This window comes from Theropithecus gelada, chromosome 3, assembly GCF_003255815.1.
Source record: "Theropithecus gelada isolate Dixy chromosome 3, Tgel_1.0, whole genome shotgun sequence".
NCBI lineage: Eukaryota > Metazoa > Chordata > Mammalia > Primates > Cercopithecidae > Theropithecus > Theropithecus gelada.
The window spans coordinates 23294546-23315733 of NC_037670.1; the positions used below are offsets into that span (position 1 = coordinate 23294546).

The 21188-nt window shown below is 47.1% G+C and overlaps 1 protein-coding gene across 7 annotated transcripts in view; it reads right to left on the reverse strand.

Annotated features, from left to right (window-relative positions):
- Positions 1 to 247: 247 nt before the first annotated feature.
- B3GALT5 (beta-1,3-galactosyltransferase 5) overlaps positions 248 to 21188 on the reverse strand; it is a 95683-nt gene continuing 74742 nt past the window's right edge. For 2 of the 7 annotated variants that reach the window (XM_025380168.1, XM_025380170.1), the window contains 3 exons: positions 10497 to 10727; positions 3213 to 3372; positions 248 to 2583 (listed from right to left, as the gene is read on the reverse strand). In XM_025380168.1, coding sequence (XP_025235953.1) covers positions 1648 to 2583 — 936 coding nt within the window. In that variant the 5' untranslated portion in view covers positions 3213 to 3372; positions 10497 to 10727 and the 3' untranslated portion in view covers positions 248 to 1647. Of the gene's footprint in view, positions 2584 to 3212; positions 3373 to 5587; positions 5600 to 5886; positions 6166 to 10496; positions 10728 to 14776; positions 14869 to 21188 lie in introns of those variants that run through there. The other 5 variants (XM_025380166.1, XM_025380171.1, XM_025380169.1 and 2 more) reach the window with 5 other exon arrangements.

Genomic DNA, 21188 nt, shown 5'->3' on the forward strand with positions numbered 1-21188 from the left:
GGCGTGGCTCTTAAATTTGGTCTTCAAAAGACAAGCTCAGTCCCTGATTTTTTCCACCTGAGAAGGAGGCTTTTCTGAACATGACCCAGTGTGTTCAGAGCGGCCAGGATGAGGAAACACATCTACAAAGCAGCAGCATAATCCAGACACAAGAAATGGTATGCAAAATAGGATATCAGACGGACTTTTGCAACTGAACATGGTCAAAACCATTTTGCAGCAAGTAACTTTTCCTGAGTTCAAGTAGGAGTTGAGTCCAACATTTATATGTGACACAGCCATGTGAGGCCTCTTCTCTGAGTACAAAGTAAAGTCTGGTAAAGTAAAAAAAAAAAAAAAAAAATCATTTCTCTAATTAGGAGCAAGATTACTTTGCATGTCACATGACCGTGGCTGAATGGGCAAAACCTCTTACAAAGAAGTGCCTTGGTTTCACACAACCCTGCAAAACAGGCTCGCACAAACCTCTGGGTGGGAGGTAGCGGAATAAACTGAAGGCTAAACACCAAACCACGAAGTTCAGTTGTTACTCGGCCAAATGAGAAATTCAGTGAAGATGAGCTTGGCTCAGGCTTGGGAAGTGGACGCAGGACCACCCCTGCCTCACCAGGGCCCACTCTGGGGCTCTGTGTCCGAAAGGTCCTTGAGAGCATCTTGACTTGACTCCAGCTGAATTCCCAGAAAGCTCCCAGAATCCCGCATGAAACACATCCAAGTTCAACTGTCCTTTGGTTTGAACTGAGAGCCCTAAAGTGCTCCTGGGGCAGCGGCTGGTCCCCACTGATCGAAAACAAGGGACAGTTGGGGTGAAGAAACGAGAGAGCAGCAGATGGCTCAGAAGTGACATGCTGCTCACCAGTGAGGTCAGCAGTGTGGGCAGCCTGTACAGCAGGTCAGACCGCAGTGGTTTCTGAGCCTAATTTATACATTTATAAGAACTCTGCCTAGAGCTGGGCGTTCCTCAGCATGTGAGCTGCATCCACTGCGAGGACATTTCCTGGGATGAAACTTGGGTTGTGTTGAGTACCGAGCCAGTAACATGGACTCGGTCCCAGCTACGTCCAGCCCCGTGAATGAAGGAGCTGCGGTGAATTTGGTCATCCCAGGCTTAGCTCTAAAAAGCACAAGGATTGGGAGCTGAGGTGGAGGGGACTCTGGATAGGGACGGAAGGATGCCGGCTCGGAGACCTCATCATCACTGTCCCCTCCTAAGGGAGGCAGCACACGGGAGTGATTCAAGTCAAGGGCTGCCCACCAGATTCTGAAAGTGCCGATTTTCATTCCTGCTCCTATGTCTACTGGCTGTGAGCCTTGGGACAAGTTCCTGTACCTCTCGCAGCTGCTGTTTCCTTACCTGTAAAATTGGGATGGTAACACCCACCGTGTCATAGGATACTAACCCCTGAAATGCGAAAATCCAGGTGTATGTCGAACACTTAGTATAGAGACTGTGCGTGCCCAAGAGACAGGGTGCCTATTATTGCCTGGAGCACTAAGTGGGAACTAATCAGTGGCTTCATGGACATTCTGGCGTGGAGTTCAGCACTAAAGAACGGCATCCTCTGTCCCACCCCCTCTTCCAAAATCTTGTAAACACTATCCCCACAGGTTATCTGAAACTTGTCCGGATGTGCCTCTGGGCTCCTCTCAGACAGGCGGACAATCTTTCTCCTGGGAATTCTCTAGAGCCTGCCAGTAGTCCAGGAGAGCCTGGGGCTTGACGAAGTGGCAGGCCACGATCCTCCTGAAGCGGCACACAGAGAAGTGTAAGCCCTCTGGGAAAAAGGTCTGCTGGGAGTGGAGCTCCTCCAATCTGATGTTCAGCCTTTCAAGGCAGAGCCCCACAAACACGTCTTCCAGTTTAATGTACGGGACGCTGTTGGAGACATTGTACACCTGACTCGCCACGTCGCCGGAAAACACATAGGCAGTGCCAGAGCAGAATGGGGGGTACCTGTCCCACGGATACTCAGATTTGCTGACAAACCACTTACTGAATGGTTGCCTGATGGGAAACTCATTGAGTTTCAAGAAGCCAGTGAAAAACCTGGTTGTTCTGTTTTTCTTCAGAAGCAGTTCGGTCAGATAGTCAACATTGATGAACATGTCTGAGTCTGTTTTCATCACAAATGCTGCCTGAGGACAAAAGCGATGGACCCATTCCATGCCCATCATGGTCTTCAGGGTCAAATTGTAATAGACGTCTAGGAAATCCTTCTGGATAATGTCCTTGTGTCGCTGGCTCTCCTGGTCCACCTCTTTTGTTTCTGCCGCACTGCTGGTGGTCCCCAGGAGGAAGAACGTCTTCAGCTGCTTTCCCTTCACCATTCCCCCTTTCCCCCACGTCTGCCGGATGGCCATGCGCTCAGCCAACTGTTTGTGGGATGAGGTCACTAGCAGGACAAGGAAGGGAGGTGTCTGACTGCAGTCTGTATCTGGGAGCTTAAGGAAGTGCCCGTCCTCTTTCTTGTAAGTAAAGGACTGTTCTTTGAAAGGATTCAGATTGTACATGCTAAAATACCAACAAAGAGCCCCCAGAACCAGAAGGCAAATATACATCAATCTCATCTTCAGGCAAGCCATCTGAAAGGAACAAAATCCAATGATTAGACCTCAAAAGCATGAGGATGTGTCTAGTTTCATGCTGGAAGGCTGAGGTGGGAGAGGAGACCCGTGTTTTGGAAACTCTAGAACCTCACTGAATACAGAAGTCGGGTGCTGCATGGTTAAACAGTAAAGCACAGAGGTCTGACATCTGCCAGCATCTGTCACTTCATGGTGTAAGATAAAAAGCTCAGAGATTCTGGGCATTGGTCCCGGCTCTGCAGCCCTAAACCTATGGGAGTCACCGATTGCCTGTCTGTAGGGATATGGGACCAGGCCCCTCACTCACTCCCCCCCAGCTCTGCCGTTCTCTGACTCCATGATGAAGCGCAGCAAAACAAGCTGCGGGTCTGGAAACCATGCTTGCATTCTTCTCTGATCTAATTAAGCAGCATTCCTGCTCCCCAAAAAAAGCAAGTCCAGTGTGCTGATGTGCACAAGTACCTTCAAATTCCATCTCTGCCAGAAGTATTATTATTTTTTTTTACGTTACTTTTTACAGTCTCTGATCTGATTCTCTCCTCTTCTGCCCACCCGTCTCTGCTATCCTCGGCAAGTTCAGGATCATCCGTGGTAATGTTATAACATTAAGAAAGCGTATAACTCACTTTTTGCTAGGTAAGAGGACCCTCCGGTTTGAAAGCTAAAGCCACAGTGTAAATGCCAGGAGGAAATTTGTTTCAAAGAACTGTCAGTGTAGAGTGCTTCACAATTATCAGGTTCTGGGCTTGGTTTGTTTACCAAAAATGATGATTCTGTCAGGAATCACTAGGAACAAAAAAAAAAAAAAAAAGAGTGTCGTTCAAATCAATCGTGCCTTACCAGCAGGCCTTCACAATTTGCCGTGTCTGTAGTGTCACCTTCCAACCTACTTATGTGACTCTGAGCACGCATTTGAGCCCCTATCCCAGCCTCACTTTTCTCATGGGTATGATCAAGGCAAACAAAGTCCACAACAGTAACAATATGCCAATCCCCTAGAATCCTTCAAGCCTAGAAAGTTAAGAGAGGACCTAGCAGCTTTTTTTTTTCTTTTATTTTTTTATTTTTATTTTTTTTTTTTGAGACGGAGTCTCGCTCTGTCGCCCAGGCTGGAGTGCAGGGGCACGATCTCGGCTCACTGCAAGCTCCGCCTCCCGGGTTTACGCCATTCTCCTGCCTCAGCCTCCCGAGTAGCTGGGACTACAGGCGCCCGCCACCTCGCCCGGCTAGTTTTTTGTATTTTTAGTAGAGACGGGGTTTCACCGTGTTAGCCAGGATGGTCTCGATCTCCTGACCTTGTGATCCGCCCATCTCGGCCTCCCAAAGTGCTGGGATTACAGGCTTGAGCCACCGCGCCCGGCCACCCTAGCAGCTTTTTAAAGAGACACGGTAAACTCATAAATTAGAGTCTCACTTCTCATCCTGATAATTTACCTTATTTACATAACAGAGTCTGTAGGTAATGCTGAGAGAATTTAACACAGATAATAAATCCATTTCTTAACACAATAGCGGCACTTTTAAAATGTCATCCTGGGTGAGAGGACAGAAAGGACAGCAAGAGATGAAAGTGAAAGAGTGAAAAGCGGAGTTGGTTTGGGCTTTTAAATTTTATTTCAGAGACCAGATGTCACTCTGTCTCCCAGGCTGGAGCACAGTAGCACAATCATAGCTCACTACAGCCTTGAACTCCTGGGCTCAAGCAATCCTCCTGCCTCAGCCTCCCAAGTAGCTGTGACCATAGGCGCATGCCACCACACTCTTCTAATTTTGTATTTTTTGTAGACATGGGGTCTCACTATGTTACCCAGGCTAGTCTCAAACTCCTGGGCTCACGCAGTCCCCTGCCTCGGCCTCCCAAAGCACTGGGATTACAAGGGCAAGCCACTGTGCCCAGCCAAGAGCTGGTGATTTTGATTTCAAAATTTCACTGTCAAAATTCTGTTCTAAATATATTCACCAAAAGCAACATGAAATAACAATGGAGCTTTCTAGAACCAGCTCGCTCTCCAGAGACTTCTTTACTGGAGGCAAACTACCTGCTCTGCTTGGCACCCCTGGGGAGTTCCTGGTCAGTTCCTGTCCCCAGAAACTTCAGAGAAATCACAGCAGAAGGCAAGGAGGAGACCAGAACTTGTCTGAACTGGTGCTCCAGGTCGCTGCAAAGTTTCTTTCATTTCTTTCTTTCCTTCCTTCTTTCCTTCCTTTCTTTACTTTTCTTTCTCTTTCTTTCTTTCCTTCTCTTTCCTTCTCTTTCTCTCTTTCTGTCTTTCTTTTCTTTCTTTCTTTCTTTTCTTTCTTTCTCTCTTTCTTTCTTTCTGTCATTATTTATTTGCATGGCTAGGACGTGTAGCTGATCAAGGGGATTGGGGGCCTGCTTTCTCCCTGACAATACATTTTACAGAGAAGCATAAAAACCAAGTGCAAGGGAAAGAAGATATTTTTCTACTTTGTTTCCTTGCTTGAATAATTCTGCTCTTTTTCTATGGGTTGCTTTAACAGTAAACCTTAAATTCTCATTCTCTCTGATGTGCCTTTTCTCAGGACCCTTCACAGGGATCTAAATTCCAGGGATGGGCGCTCACCTCATGCAGTGCATTGGCCAAACTGCTTCCCAGGAGGCAGAGCAGGTGCCAAACCCAACTGGCCAAAGCCCCTAGGGTTGCTTGTTTTCATGGGCAACTGAACATTTTTCCTGCCTAAAGTGGAGTTACCAAGAAACCACCACCAGAAGTCACAGCTCGGAATCCTCATACATGAGGCATCTGCATCTTTGGTTGAGTCTGTATTGTGCCTAAAGAGGACCAGGGGGCCAGCCTTCCACTGGAGGAGTCAGGGGTACCTGCAGCACCAGCAGACAGAGCCTGGAAAGGGCAGCCTGTGCCCCCAGATCCTAGCCACCCCAGGCCAGCTGGAAAGCAGAAGCTCTTTGCACAAACTAGCTCTGCCTTACCTGGGACAGAGCCATGAACAGGCACTATCTGTGCTACAGAAGCCCTACCTCCAAACACATCTAGACCCCCAGGCTATGTGGCCTGACCAGCCAGTCAATAATGGAATGGCAGTTTCTCCAGCAGATTCTGCACTCTAGGTGTATTAGTCAGGGTTCTCCAGAGAGATGGAACCAACAGGTTAGTAGATCAATCAAACGATAGGTAGGTAGGTAGGTAGGTAGGTAGGTAGGTAGGTAGATAGATAGATAGATAGATAGATAGATAGATAGATAGATAGATAGACAGATAGATGAAAAGAAATTTCTTAGGAGAATTGGCTAGCATGATTATGGAGGTTGGGAAATACCGTGAAGGCCGTGCAAGCTGGAGAGCCAGGGATGCCAAAAGTGTGGCTCAGTCCAAGTCCAAGAGCCTCAGAACCAGAGATGCCAATGGTGTAACTATCAGTCCAAGGCCAAAGGCCTGAGAACCCAGAAAGCTGCTGGGTATAAATCCTCGGGTCCAAAGGCCAGAGAGCCTGCAGCTCTGATGTCCAACGGCAGGAGAAGAAGGATGTCCCAGCTCTAGCAAAGAGAGAGGAATTCACATTTCTTCTGCCTTCTTGTTCTAGCTGGGCCCAGTCAATGGATGGCGCCTGCCCACATAGAGGGCAGATCCTCCCCAGTCAGCCCCACTGACTCATAGCCAATCTCCTCTGGAAACACCTTCACAAACACACCCAGAAATAATGCTTTACCAGTTCTCTAGGTATTTATTAATCCAGCCAAGTTGATACCTAAAAGTAACCATCACACCAGGCTTTGCTCTGTAACTTGTGAGCAATATAGGTGCCAGGAGAGAACCTTGGAACTGAAGGAGATAAATATAGTTCAGAACGTGTAGACCTCCCTTCTCTGCCTCTGCCTGCTGCAGGCTCCTCTGAGTACATCCCATCTGCTGGCTCCTGCCCCCTGCCTAGGTCACCGCCCCACTTCTGGCCATAGTGCCTGAAGGACAAAGGTTATGTCTTACACCCCTCCTGAAACCCCAGAGAGCTGTGTATAAGCTGGTTGCTGGGTACATTTTGAATTAAAGTGGAACAAGTAAGTAACACACAAAGCTAGAGCCGTCAGGACAGGGAAAGGCTCTCTAAGGGGAAATCTGGGTAACCGCATCCTACCCGCGCAGGCACGTGCAGCATCCTGGGACTCTCGCCAGGCCAGGTGAGGAGACCTTGCCTTAAGCCTGACCTAAGGCTACAGGGCACAGAGACAAAGGAATCAGAAGTCCACCTCTCTAAGGACTGGAAAACTGAAGGGAGGGTCTGGAAAGTTAAGTTCAAGATGCACCTCCTGGATCTGAAAGGAGAGATCTGGAGTGAAGGGACAATGGCCGAGCCCCACTATGAGACCAGAAAGAGTACGCGAGGACAAAGCACTCAACTCAAGGGGTCTCCAGGGGCTGCGGCCCTCGGTGGAGAGGGAGCTAGTGAGCATCCTGAGCCCTGCGAAGGGCACAGCACCTGCACTGTTCCTTGAAGGGGAGGTGCGATGTAACCGGTGGAACCAAGGGATGGGAATTCCAGACCAAGGAAACCCAGGGAGGGTGTTGGCAGTCCTGAGTGCTAGGGTCCACTTTCAGGACACTCGCTCCAGATCACTGTCTTGTATCCTTGGAGACTCTCACCACTGCACAGGCCTTGGGAGAGCAGAACAGCATCACCAAGAATGCAGAAGGAACAACATCAATGTCCCTGCTGTGTGAACAACCCCACGGTTCTCAAATCCAGTGAATGTCAGCCCGGGAGGCGTGTTTAAAACCCAGGCTGAAAGGTTCCGTCTCACAGAGATTCTGATAAAGCAGGTCTGGCGCCCAGGAATCTATATTTTAACATGTGGTCATTCCACTCTAGGCTGGCCTGGTGAAAAATGCCAGTGGAAACTGCCTGTACAGAGCCGACCAGTAACAGGCACCATGTTATAAACAAGAAGACCCCAGACCACCGTGCCCACCTTCATGTGTCAGTGGATTCGCTGTAGAGACTGAAAATATCCCTTCCCCTGGGGAAGGTGGAAAAGAGCATGACAGGGGTGGACAAGAATGATGCTTCTCCGTCGGAAACTGGGATAGGGTGAACTCCCGCGTCATACATGGCCTGCAGCCTCCCAGCAGCTGACCCCAGACTGACACCAGCCTGGCTGGGCCTTTGGAGGCCTGGGCTTTCTCAGAGGAAAGACATTTTAGGAGGCAAATTTTCCATGAGACTAGTGGAGCTAAGCTGCAGGACGACTCACCCCCACTGTTTTCTTTTTCTTAAAGAGGAATGCCCCCCACCCCAATTGTATAAGCTTCAGACCCCGTAAGACCTAGGCCTACCCCGGCCTCAAGCAGAGAGAATCTCCCAAGTGAGCTGAAGTGAGCAACCAGGGTGACCCTCTAAGTAATTAAGAAGTCACAGGGCGGAGGGAGATTCTCAGAAACTGCCCAGGCCCACACGGTCCTCCCAGCATCCAGCTCCCTGCCCACTGGAGGACGACTGAGCGTCAGTGTTAGAAGCAGAGAGGGGTTTGCAGCTCTTGCAACGTGATGGTGAATGTTATGTGCCAGCTTTTCTGGGTCACTCAGTTGACAGCCTGAACAGAACAAAATGCTGACCCTCTCGTGAGTAAAAGGAAAGTTCTCCTGCCTGACTGCCTGGAGCTCGGCCTTCCGTCTTTTCCTGCCTTCAGACTTGAACTGAAACATCAGCTCTTCCTGGGTCCGGAGCTTGCCAGCTTTTGAACTAGAACTTAGACTCCTGGCTCTCCTGGTTCTCAGGCCTTGAAACACAGGCTGGGGCCACACCATTGACTCTCCTGGGTCTCCAACTTGCTGACTGCAGATCTTGGTACTTTCCAGCCTCCATCATTGCATGAGCATTTCCTCATAATAAATTTCTTTCTGTATACAGGCGTACCCAAGAGATATTATAGTTTCCATTCCAGACTACTGCAATAAAGCAAATATCATAATAGAGCAAACACTTTTATCTCCCAGTGCATATAAAAGTTATGTTCACCTAGAAATACCATTTGACCCAGCCATCCCATTACTGGGTATATACCCAAAGGATTATAAATCATGCTGCTATAAAGACACATGCACATGTATGTTTATTGCGGCACTATTCACAATAGCAAAGACTTGGAATCAGTGACAAATGTCCATCAGTGACAGACTGGATTAAGAAAATGTGGCACATAGACACCATGGAATACTATGCAGCCATAAAAAAGGATGAGTTCATGTCCTTTGTAGGGACATGGATGCAGCTGGAAACCATCATTCTTAGCAAACTATCACAAGAACAGAAAACCAAACACCGCATGTTCTCACTCATAGGTGGGAATTGAACAATGAGATCACTTGGACACAGGAAGGGGAACATCACACACCAGGGCCTATTGTGGGGAGGGGGAAGGGGGGAGGGATGGCACTGGGAGTTATACCTGATGTAAATGACGAGTTGATGGGTGCTGACGAGTTGATGAGTGCAGCACACCAACATGGCACATGTATACATATGTAACAAATCTGCATGTTGTGCACATGTACCCTAGAACTTAAAAGTATAATAATAAAAAAAAAGTTATGTTCACAATATACTGGAGTCTATGAAATGTGTAATAGCATTATGCCTAAAAAATAGCATACATATCTTAATTTAAAATACTTTATTGCTAAAAAAATGCTAATGTTCCTCTGATCCTTTAGAGAATCATAATCTTTGTGTTAGTGGAGAGCCTCACCTCAATGTGGATGGCTCCTGACCGATCAGGGTCATGGTTGTTGAAGGCTGGAGTGGTCGTGATAATTTCTTTTTTTTTTTTTTTTGAGACGGAGTCTCGCTCTGTCACCCAGGCTGGAGCGCAGTGGCCGGATCTCAGCTCACTGCAAGCTCCGCCTCCCGGGTTCATGCCATTCTCCGGCCTCAGCCTCCCAAGTAGCTGGGACTACAGGCGCCCGCCACCTCGCCCGGCTAGTTTTTTTGTATTTAATAGAGACGGAGTTTCACCGTGTTTGCCAGGATGGTCTCGATCTCCTGACCTCATGATCCGCCCGTCTCGGCCTCCCAAAGTGCTGGGATTACAGGCTTGAGCCACCGCGCCCGGCCAAATTTAATTAATTAAATAATTAATTAAAACAAGGGAGTATGATCATTCTAGAAACTGGCCTGCTGGATTTCAATTTATATGAGGCACCCTAAACCAGAGGCAATGGAGGCAATTTCCAGCACTCAGATTTAATTGTGCTACATGAAGTCATCTTAACTCTACATGGTGTGAGATTTTGTTCTTGACAAACAAGTCTGGCAATCCTTAAGATGAGAACCAAAGATTCCTTCAGTTGGCTGGGAAGGTCCTGTTGTTCCAAGTGACTTCCTCTGCCTCTCAGCCATCAGGATATCCTTGTTCCCTTTCAGCTGTGTGGAGCTTTTGTTTTGTTTTGCTTTGCTTTTTTGAGACAGGGTCTCACTCTGTCACCCAGGCCGGAGTGCGGAGGCACCGTCTTGATTCACTGCAACCTCCACCTCCCAGGGTTAAGTGACCCTCCTGCTTCAGCCTCCCAAGTAGCTGGGACAACAGGCATGCACCACCACACCTAGTGAATTTTTGTATTTTTTGTAGAGATGAGGTTTTGCTATGTTACCCAGGCTGGTCTCGAACTTCTGAGTTCAAGGCATCTGCCTATCTCCATCTCCCAAAGTGCTGGAAATAGAGCCATGAGCCACTGCACCCAACCCCCTTTCAGTTCTTGACCCTCCTGCTCTTTCCCAGTTTTGCTTTCTTCTTTCTCTCTCTGCTCAGCTAACTCTTCCTTACCTTTAATCCTCATTTCCTTATCACTGCTCACAGCACCCCATATTGTACTGTATCACTTTAATTATTGGGATTGTATTTTATTAATTCCTGATATAAAACTTGGAATACCACTCACCTTTCTCACTAGTCAATAACTCCAGAAGGTCAGCAGGCACCATTTTCTGTATCTTTCATCATTCTGGACAGGATGTGGCATTTAGAAGCCTAGCGGAGAGTTCTGAATGAACAAATGAGAAATGAAGCTGCCCATGTCTCCAAAAGCCAAATGATGCTTCTTTGTGACTTGGATATACTTTCTTACTTGAACACAAATGCATGGTTTCAATGGCCTCTTTTCCAGATGAAACTGTTGTACGAAAAATTTCAGAGTGTTAGGTAATTTTGCTTACATACACTGCAAAAGACTTCAATTATTCCTCAGAAGAAAGAGAATCTGGCTTATTCAATGGAGGAAGAAGTAACATCAAGAGTTTCACCCCTGCTGTTCATACAGAGGAGGCCAGTGGGTGATTACAGCCAAAGGGAGCTCCTCGGGAGTGTTGAGAAGCAGAAGTCCAGGGCACCAGCTTCTGGGCAAAGCTGCAGAGGCAGCCTGCTACCTTTCCACACCAGCAGGAGACCTTTGGTCACATCACACGTTCTCTGTTCTCACTCTTGAAAATGGAATTTTAAAAAGCACGCAGAATCAATAAAAGAGATGTTTTCATAAGCACTTTACTCCAACCGTGCAAGGGGCAAGAATAAATGCATCCAAGATCATCCCGCCCATGTTGGGAGGCAGAGGGTGGCTGCGGGATCAGCGTCCGAGTCTAAGATTTCACTGAGAACATGTTTTAATGTGGGGACCTTTGCTTAACAGAGTAAAAAACTATTATACTAACCAAGTGATCGACCCCCGGGTCGGGACAGTTTGGCTAATAGGGATGCTGACAGTGAATCATTCTCCCCTTTTGACCACTGCCTGCCCTTGGGGTGTGGGTGTTTCTCAAAGCTTGTCCCAACTGGAACAGGGACAACAGGTCTCTATTCCAAGTCCAGCATGACTCCCCCAGTTTCCCTCTTAGTCAGAAGAGACTCTGGAAGGAGCTAGTCCAGGAGGTGCTGCTGGTCTCCAGCACCTCAATATGTCCAAGCCACCTCACACAGATGTGAAATGGGGAGACACCACGTGGTGGCAGCCACAGAGAGGCTCCACACACACCAAACCACGGCTGGGGCAGTCCCCACTGGTTATCTTCCAGATGTGAGGAAACCAACGCATCCATCATGAACCACTACCTCCTGCTGGGAAAATTCTGATAAGGAAGAACTTAAGAAAAAGAAGCCATCTCTGGCTGAATCTATCAGGATAGGAGAATTTCCCGCTTCCCTCCAAAGGAAAAGAAAAGCTTGCATATGCAGGGCGAGACCTGAGGGTGATTCCCAGAAAAGGAGAAAAGAAAACAAAAACATCAGTTGAGAAAGTTGTCTCTGTTCCTGGACCAAACTGCATAGTAGGAAGAGGGCAACTGTGCCTTTCTATTCCTGCTGCCTGTGGTTATCAAAAACGACTCCAGGAATGGTCAGGAAAGTGTGATTTTGGACACAATAGAGTTGTCAGCAGCACGGTGAGTAGACACAGGCCAGCAGAGAAATACGTGGTGTCTTCCAGCCATGACTTAGGGAGCACGTTGCTAACCAGGCCATGCCTGACGCCTCTATTCCCTGTGGCTCACGCTCTTGACTATGACTGCATCATAATTTGGGCCAATCATCTGACAACACAACCCACTCCTGGCAGTATAAGAACAGTGAGAAGATAGGGGGGTGAGCCAGTCAACACACATTCGTCCCCCCAAGACAGTCAGTGCAGCATGATGGGGAGGTAGAAGCCTGTGACCCTGAGGAAGCCAGGGCTGGGGTCTTCCAGTCACTCCTGCATAATCTTAGCAAATCATTTTTTCTCTCCCAACCCAAGCTCTCATTTTTAAAAGGTCACAATGCCCAATCTGAAGGTCGCTGTGAGAATTAAATGAAAGCGTTCACGGCACACGGTAGGAGTTTAATAAATGCTAGCTCCCTTTCCCTCCTTGTGCATCACAAGAACACAAGACATTCCTTCACCCCCTCCAGGAATATACGCCATCGTTTCAAATGTCAGACAGTGGTTCCGTAAGCCGCTGAAGCTGTACCTTCTCTATGCTCCCCATCACTGTGAACTTTGCACTTTTTGCAATGGAACTGTGAGAGGAAAATAAATCTTGGGACCCCAGATTCACTAAGCCAAAGGGAAGAGTCAAGCTGGCAGCTGGCTCATGCAAGCCTGCCTCCCATTTGGGTTCCTAAATAAGATGGCAACAAAGATGAAAAGCTGCATACCTCCCTCATATTTTGCCCACAAGGAAACTCCTGTGAGCCCCAAGCTCTTTACCCTACAGCATTTCTATTAAAGTTCAACATGGTAATGTAAATTAATAGCTTATCTTCACAGGTGCGGGGGACATAGGACGGAACTCAGAGTCGTCTCTTTGCCCGCCTGAAACAAATGCATATCTGATTGTTTCCTCTGCCCTGCTGTCTACATTACCTAATGTAAAAATGCAGATCCACCGAGCCAGACAAAGACATGAATGACTATTTACCCACCTCTCACATGAAAACTGCCTATTTCTTAATATCCTGCCCTTTCCCCTGTAAATACTGAAGACCTCAAAATCATCTTAGGAGAAAGGCATAGACCTGTCTCCCGGGCGCCCATCCTTAACTTTCGCAAATAAATGTCCTGAAATGATTGAGACTTGCCTTGGTCATTTTCCTTGATTGACAGAACTGTCAGTGTCAGTCACTTCCACAAGAATGCATGATTTTTCTACAAAATAAGCCACAGAGAGGAGCAGGGAAAACTCATACTCCCCCGCATACCAGCCTCGAGGAGATGCGGGAAGGTCAGGGGAGCAGGCATGATCTCCTCTTGCCAAACGCCAAAGCACCTTTCCCTCATCAAGGAGCATCTCTACCCCATCTTTAAGCACACATAATAAAAAGCTTTAAAAATTTCAGCTATCTCCTAGCAATCTGTGGCACGCTTCAAAACTTGGGAAGGAAGATGCTGACAGAGCAGAGAATGTGGGTACACTTCTTTTCAAACAATAACCCACAAATGAAAGAGGAAACTCAAATTCAACCAGAAGAAAAGCTCAATTGTTCTCCCATCCGCCTGTCACCTACATAAAACAGCTGCGAAAGCAGAGGCAGGCAAGGCAGCTGTTGCTGCCAGGAGTGTTAATGCTAAGGCTTTTCACGCAGGCTTTTCTTTTCTTTCTTTCTTTCTTTTTTTTTTTTTTTTTTTTTTTTTTGAGATAGAGTCTCGTTCTGTCAACCAGGCTGGAGTGCAGTGGTGCAATCTCGGCTCACTGAGCCTCCACCTCCCGAGTCCAAGCGATTCTCCTGCCTCCCAAGTAGCTGGGATTACAGGCGTGCACCACCATGCCCAGTTAATTTTTGTATTTTTAGTAGAGATGGGGGTTTCGTCATGTTGGCCAGGCTGGTCTCAAATTCCTGACTGCAGGTGATCTGCCTGCCTCAGCCTCGCAAAGTGCTGGGATTATAGGCATGAACCACTGTGCCTGGCCCAGGCTTTTATTTTCATCAACATGAAACTGCATTGACAGGCTTTGTCAATCCTGCGACGCTGCCCACCTCCATCAGCGTCTCCACAAGGCCCTCACCAATGGCCCCATTGAGTCCAGTTTAATATTCATTTCGTTGCATTCATGTAATGGACACAAGCTACCCCTCCCTACTGTGTCTATCCCATTAGTAAAAAACTTTTAAAAAATTTTTTTTTTTTTTTTTTTTTGGAGACAAGTTCTCACTCTTTCGCCCAGGCTGGATGCAGTAGCACGATCTTGGCTCACTGCAGCCTTGACCTCTCGGGCTCAAGCAATCCTCCTGCCTCAGCCTCCCAAGTACCTGGGACCAAAGGCGCACACCATGCCCAGCAATTTTTTTTTTTTTTTTTGGTGGAGATGGGAGTCTCGTTATGTTGCCTGGTCTATTCTGCAACTCCTGGCTTCAAGCCATGATCCTGCCTCAGCCTCCCAATGTGCTGGGATTACAGGCGTAAGCCACCATGCCCAGCCAACAAAATATTTAAAATAGGCTATTTTGACTAAGACAAAATCAAAATTATCCCACTTCCTCCATATGTTAATCCATTTTAAAAAATGAGGAAAATGTTCTCGTCTGTATTTTCTAACGTCTTCAAAAACAGCTGATCCTGCAAGTACTTTCCAAAGAAAGAGACACAGCAAACAGAAATATCCAAAAACAAACAAAAAAAGAAAGGTAAAAATTCAAATAGGAGGTATGTAAGAAGAGGAACCTCAATGTGTGTAACTCCTCAAGTTACCGTACCTCAATTGCTTTGTCTATGCAGGTCCCTAGGCCTGGAATGCCCTTCCATGCCTTCTCAGGTCGGCCATTCCTACATTCTTCACATGAAATGTCCCACCCTCTCGGTTTCCTCAAAGCAGAGATAAATAATTTATTACCATTTATTACTAACTTTATATATGCTTCTTTATAGCAATCATTATATTGTAATAAAAAGGACACTATTTTATGAATGCCTCTGAAGCTGACCTTTGCTTTCTTCATTTGATAATTCTCATGCCCAGCTCAGAGCCAAGTACACCCAAGTGCAATGTACACTTGATGAATGAGTGGATGTGATGAGAAACCAGCCAAAGGAGAAATTAATTATTTAAACTGGAAGCATGTAACTTGGTATAGGGAAGATTTTCCTATGGAAGGTAACACTTACAGAGAAAGCTACTACAGAACACAGACAAGTCAAATGGGTATTCTACTGTGAAGAACCAGTGCCTCTTTACTTTTCATATGTAAAATGGGGATCATTAATTCTACTTGAAGTTGTGGGATTTGCTACCAAAACAGCAAAAGTCCTCTTAGTCAGGCTATCAAAGCACAGCGTTTAGAACACAAATCAAAAAAACTCCTGGACAGTCAGTTCTATACGTCTCACTTTTACCAGGGATTTATAAAGCCTGAATTACGATTTATAAAGCCTGAATTATGTTCAGAAGAGAGAGACCAGGAGAAAGAGAGCATATATTACATGATAGAATATATGAAGAATTATATGATGGAATATGAAGAATTTTCAATGTCACGTATAATGTTTAACATTTAGAAACCATGTCTCAGAGAAAGAAAAGACTAGAACAAGAACCAGTGGGTAGAAAATACTGAGATCAAATTCAATCGAAGACTTAACAATGGTTATGCAAATAATTAGTAAAATCTAAAGGTGGAATGAGCTATTCCAGAAAACAGTTAATTAATGTACCATGAAGATGTTAAAAAAACTTGGAATTCAAGTATTAAATGGACTGTAAAAGACTAGCTTAATTTTAAGAACTTTTTTTAATCTAAATTCCATAATGCTAATATTCTAGTTCACAAAGTTAGAGTAAGACTTTAGGGCATCAATTTTATATCACATTTCAGCTTTTTAAATTTTTTTATTTACTTTAATGCTTTAAAGAGACATCATTGACACTTATTTTTATAAAATCAGTTTAACCGTGGAAATCCCAGGCATAAACACGGTTCTGTAGTGTTGGAAGCTAAAATACAATTGCTGTGGATTTTAACTTCATGTTTTTAATAATGTGAGATTTATCATGTTTGTAGTAGTGCATAACTCTAGCTAATATCCCAAACTTTCTTTACAAATGGCGAACTACTTTTTGGCATCTTCCAACCTTGAAATACCCGTTCTCACCACTATATTTTACTAGAAGTCTTCACCATTCAACACAGCAAGAAAAGGAAACAAAAATGCAGCTGGCTGCAGTGGTTCACACCTGTAATCCCAGCACTCTCGGAGCCTGAGGCAGTCAGATCGCTTAAGCTCAGGAGTTCGAGACAAGACCAGCCTGGGCAACATAGTGGGACTCTATCTCTACAAAACAGAAAAAATAGCCAGGCATGGTGGCATGCACCCACTGTTCCAGCTACTCAGGGGGCTGAGGCAGGAGGATCGCTTGATCCCAGGAGATAAAGGCTACAGTGAGCCATGATCACACCACTGTACTCCAACCTGAGTGACAGAGCAAGACTCTGTCTTGAAAAGCAAACAAAAAAAGCATCCAGATTGGAAAGGCAATATTAAAACTGTCTTCAGTCTCAAAAAAAAATAGAATGGATTTCATCTTTCTTGATAGAATCCACTTTGTCATCAAATAATTCATCTTTGCAAGGCCTCATAGTTCAGTACAAGCTGGGCAAATAATTGTTTAATTCCTTCAAAACGTGTTTGAGAATTTTTAAGGATAGGCCCAAATACTGACAGCCTTACACGTACTCTTAAGGCGTTTTCCTGTATTGAGAGACATAGATCCTGAAAAGAGCTGGACTTCTCACCCAGGGTGCGAGAGCAACTGTTGACCCGGGGAAGAGGGTCTGAGCCAGGGAGCATGAGGGAGAAAGGGGCCTCAGAAGCAGGGATGGATGCAACTAGGCTCCTAGGCAGCCACTCTCTAGGGTGACAAGCCAACCAAGACAGGAGGAGCAGGGCTGGTGGGACCCCCGGCTTATCAACCACAAGACACTGCCCACCACCTACAGTTATGAACAGTGGTTTAACTGTAGGGTCTGAATCACAGAGGGTCTGAACCAAACACAGGCAGCCTGGTTGCAAGGCTGTTTCTGCCTGTCACTAACAGTGAGAGCTCAGGTGAGTTATTTACCTTCTCAGACCTCCGCTTTCCTCATCTGTCAAATGGGAATTACACCGTAAAGCCCACCCCCACCCTCTACCATGGCAGCAACTAGAGGAGCTTCAGGTATCCTTCTCCATGCCAGAGGCTTGCTAAAGAGCCCTCCAGGTACATTTTACAGTTATTTATTTACATTTTACAGTTACATCATTTACATTTTATAGTTACTGATTGACAGCTTGTTATTCAGCCCTTTACAGACCTTCTGTTCATGTGCATGAAGAGAGGAGACTCTAACAAGCCCTGCATCCCATAGTTTCACGTTAGCCGCTAGGAGAGCTACAGGATGCAGGGGCCACTGACTTAGAAAATGCCAGATGCGGGCTGAGCTGGGCGCGGTGGCTGACGCCTGTAATCTCAGCACTTTGGGAGGCCGAGACAGGTGGATCATGAGGTCAAGCGTTCAAGACCAGCTTGACCAATATAGTGAAACCCCATCTCTACTAAAAATACAAAAATTAGCCAGGCGTGGTGGTACCTGCCTGTAATCCCAGCTACTCGGGAGACTGAGGCAGGAGAATTGCTTGAACCCGGGAGTCAGAGGTTGCAGTGAGCCAAGATCGTGCCACTGCACTCCATCCTGGGTGACAGAGTGAGACTGCATCAACAAAGAAGAAAGAAAAAGGAAGGAAGGAAGGAAGGAAGGAAGGAAGGAAGGAAGGAAGGAAGGAAGGAAGGAAGGGGAACAGAAGAGGAGGAGGGAGAGAGAGGGAGAGAGACAGAAAGAAAGGAAAGAAAGGAAGGGAAGGGAAGGGAAGGAGAGAGAGGGAGAGAGGGAGAGAGACAGAAAGGAAGGAAAGGAAAGGAAAGGAAAGGAAAAGGAAAAGGAAAAGGAAAAGGAAAAGGAAAAGGAAAGAAGGAAGGAAATGCCAGATGCCTGAAGCTGCTTGCAAAGGAAACAGAATCACACTTCTGGAACACGTTACAACTTACCTTTCATGCTAGGCAAAGTCCGGCGACCTAAAGGAAGAGAGGTAGCACCTCACCTACAAACTCCATGGAGTATGACCTGTTTTGTTAGTTTAATGGGTGGCTTCCGTCTACACGGCAGAAATTTACGTGGACCTTCCTTTCGTGGTAATGTCGGAGTGAGGCTGTGGGAAAGGGATCCACCCAGCCCAATGTCTCAGCAGTTTTGTTATCTACTACTAAGACTGAAGAGCTGTACATGGGAAACTGGCTTCGGTCAGCACGCAATCCACCCATCGCTCACTTCTCGCCAACAAAATCCCTCTGTTAGTCACACACCCCATCTCTGTGTCAACATGAAACGGGAGAAATTCCCTTGTCCCCCTCTCAGGGAGTGTGATGCGGGAGTAGCTCGCTTCTTCCATGTCCCGCTGCTCAAACCTCTAGGGGAGCACGCAGACGGGCAGGCAGTGTCTAGGGGTGAATGTTTACTGCTGCGGCCCCAGTGGGCATGTGTTCCAGGATGTTCTTTTAGTTTAGCCGTCCGTAGGAGGCTTCTGTTAGCTCAATCAGACCCCTGCCTTATCGCAAGGACAGAGGGCTTTCTGTATCTCTGGGTTCTTGCCTTGGTGTGTCCGAAGAATCGGATCACATGTGGGCTTGGAGAATGAGTGCAAGGTTTTATTGAATGGAAGAAGCTCTCAGCAGATGGGGGAGCCAGGAGGGAGATGGATTTCCCCTGGAGTTAGGCCGCTGAACGGCCTGGACTCTCCCCTGACTGCCCTCGCCCAACTCCACATCCTTCTGCCTGTCGGTGCCTGTCTGTGCGCCCCTCTTGACGTCCAGCCACCCATGTGTTCCTCCGCTGACGTGCTCCTCTCCACATCCAGCAACCTATGTGTCTGCCTGCTAGGGTCCTGGGGATTTTACAGGCACAGCGTGGGGATGTGGCAGGCCAGGGTGGTCTTGGGAAATGCAACATTTGGGCAGGAAAACAAAATGCCTGTCCTCACCTAGGTCCGTAGGCACAGGCCTGGGGATGGAGCCCTAACCAGGGACCATGCCCTTCGCCCTTCAGTATTATTTAAAGGGACCGCACCCTTCCCTTCCCAGCACTTCTCTTCCTCTCTTCCGTATCAGACATAAAAGTGAGAAATGACCCAGTGAGGCAAGGACATGATGACAGGTGGACCCAAAAGGCAACACCCTGACCCTGACTTGCTCCAGAAACATCCAACCACAGAAAGTTTCCTGCTCCCCTCCCCTAATAGTAAATAATCCTTCCTCTTTCGAAATGTCCCCAAAGGGCTCACCTGCTCCCTTGCAGCCAAACCACGGTCTGCTCAATGTACCCTAAGACCAATTAAGTCTTCCTGCTTCTAAAACTGACACCTTAAGAGAAGCTTGTCAAGTATTCCCTTTTGACTCTAGAAAAACCATTGTCCTCTCTAGCACCTCTAATTCCTGCTGCAAGAAAAGCCAGGCAGGTGGGTTCCCTGGTGGCAAGTTAATGAATCAATGACTTTTGTTCCTTTTGTCTTTGCAACCACAGCTGGGAGCAGTGCTGCTAGGTGTTCCCAGGAAATAAGCCCTGGGCGGGGCAGTCATCAGGGAGCCTGGGACACACAGAACACGGCAGGACTGACAAACACCCAGGCAACTGTTTCCTGCATACAACAGGGAGGCAGTGAAGATTTTTCAGTTGAAAACATCGTAAGCCTCAGCTGGCTGACGTGACAAGAGTCTACACAGTGGTTTCATGCCAGCAAGGGTTGGACCAGGGTTACTTCGTACCTGATGGGCTTTTGCATGCAATGCCTGGTCTCTACCCTCCAAAGAGGGAATGCACACAGACCCTCCATCTTTAGGATTCCCTGTAATGCCCATCAGCGTGGCAATGGCCCTGCTGGGAGGAAGGGGGCTTTTCTCCTCTCGTGGAGCCGCAAGTGCAGGAACAGACATCTGCCACAATGACCCTAGAAAGGAAAAGGGAGGAACCAACAGTGCTCCTCGGTTTTAGGACTCGGAAAAAGTTACAGCTTTCCAGGTAACCCTTGTGAAATTTAATTCAGAAAGTATGTGCTGGCCCCGTGTGCTCGGCCCTGATAGTAAATGTCCAAGGGGATCAAGAGGAGCACAGCACAGGTCCCCTGTTCTCGAGGGCAGGGTCGCTCCAAAAACACAGACACTAAGAGGAAGACACTTGCAAGCAACAGTCCCATGAATGAGAAAGACAACACGTGGCTCACTGTAAAAATGTGGTGCCGCTGTAAAGGCTAAAAATCATGAGAAACAGTGGGTCCCTTCCACCACCACGTTCTGAGCACGCTCTGTGTGCTCTGCTCCCCAGCAGACTCTGGCAACACCAATAAAAAGAACGCCATTTGACCGCCACCAAGACCACACTGGAGACAACCTTGATCTTTCCTCTGTATGAAGGGACTGAGTGAAGAGAGTGATCACAGGGTCCTTTCCAGTCCCAGGATCCTGCGATCCTATACAGAAGGAAGGACTGGTCAGGCCAAGGACTCTGGTGGAAAACAGGGAATTCGTGGGCAACAATAAGGTGTGTGCACAGCCCCTCGAGAAGATGTGCCAGTCCTTATCTAAGCCACAGGAGCCTGTCTCCTGTGAATGCCATCATCTGGGGCTGCCTTGTTGGCCAGTGTCCTCTGGATTTGGTCCTGGGGAAGCAACAACAGGGGGTTTGGATTTGGTCATTGGGAAGCAACAACAAGGAAAGCGGTTGGGGTTTCTCTTCCCAGGATGCCTCCCCCTGGCTTCTCCTGGCTACAGCCACATTTCTCTGCTCAGCTCCTTCTTCAGAGCCCCTCCCAGTACAGCTACAGTTCCATGCCCTCTCTCCAGGCCACAGCATGGTCTCACTCTTGTTATCCTGGTTCATTCTGTTAAATTCTTGAGGAAGTTAGTATATCAACAATGGAGTGATGTCTCTATGTGTCAAGCACTGCATTAAATTCTTTACATGCATTTTCTCAATTAACTTCACAATGATTCCATGTGCTATTATCATCCCTGCTCTTAGGATAAGAAACTGAGGCTTAGCGATATTGAGCAAATTGCCCAATAGTAAACATTCCAGTACTTAACTT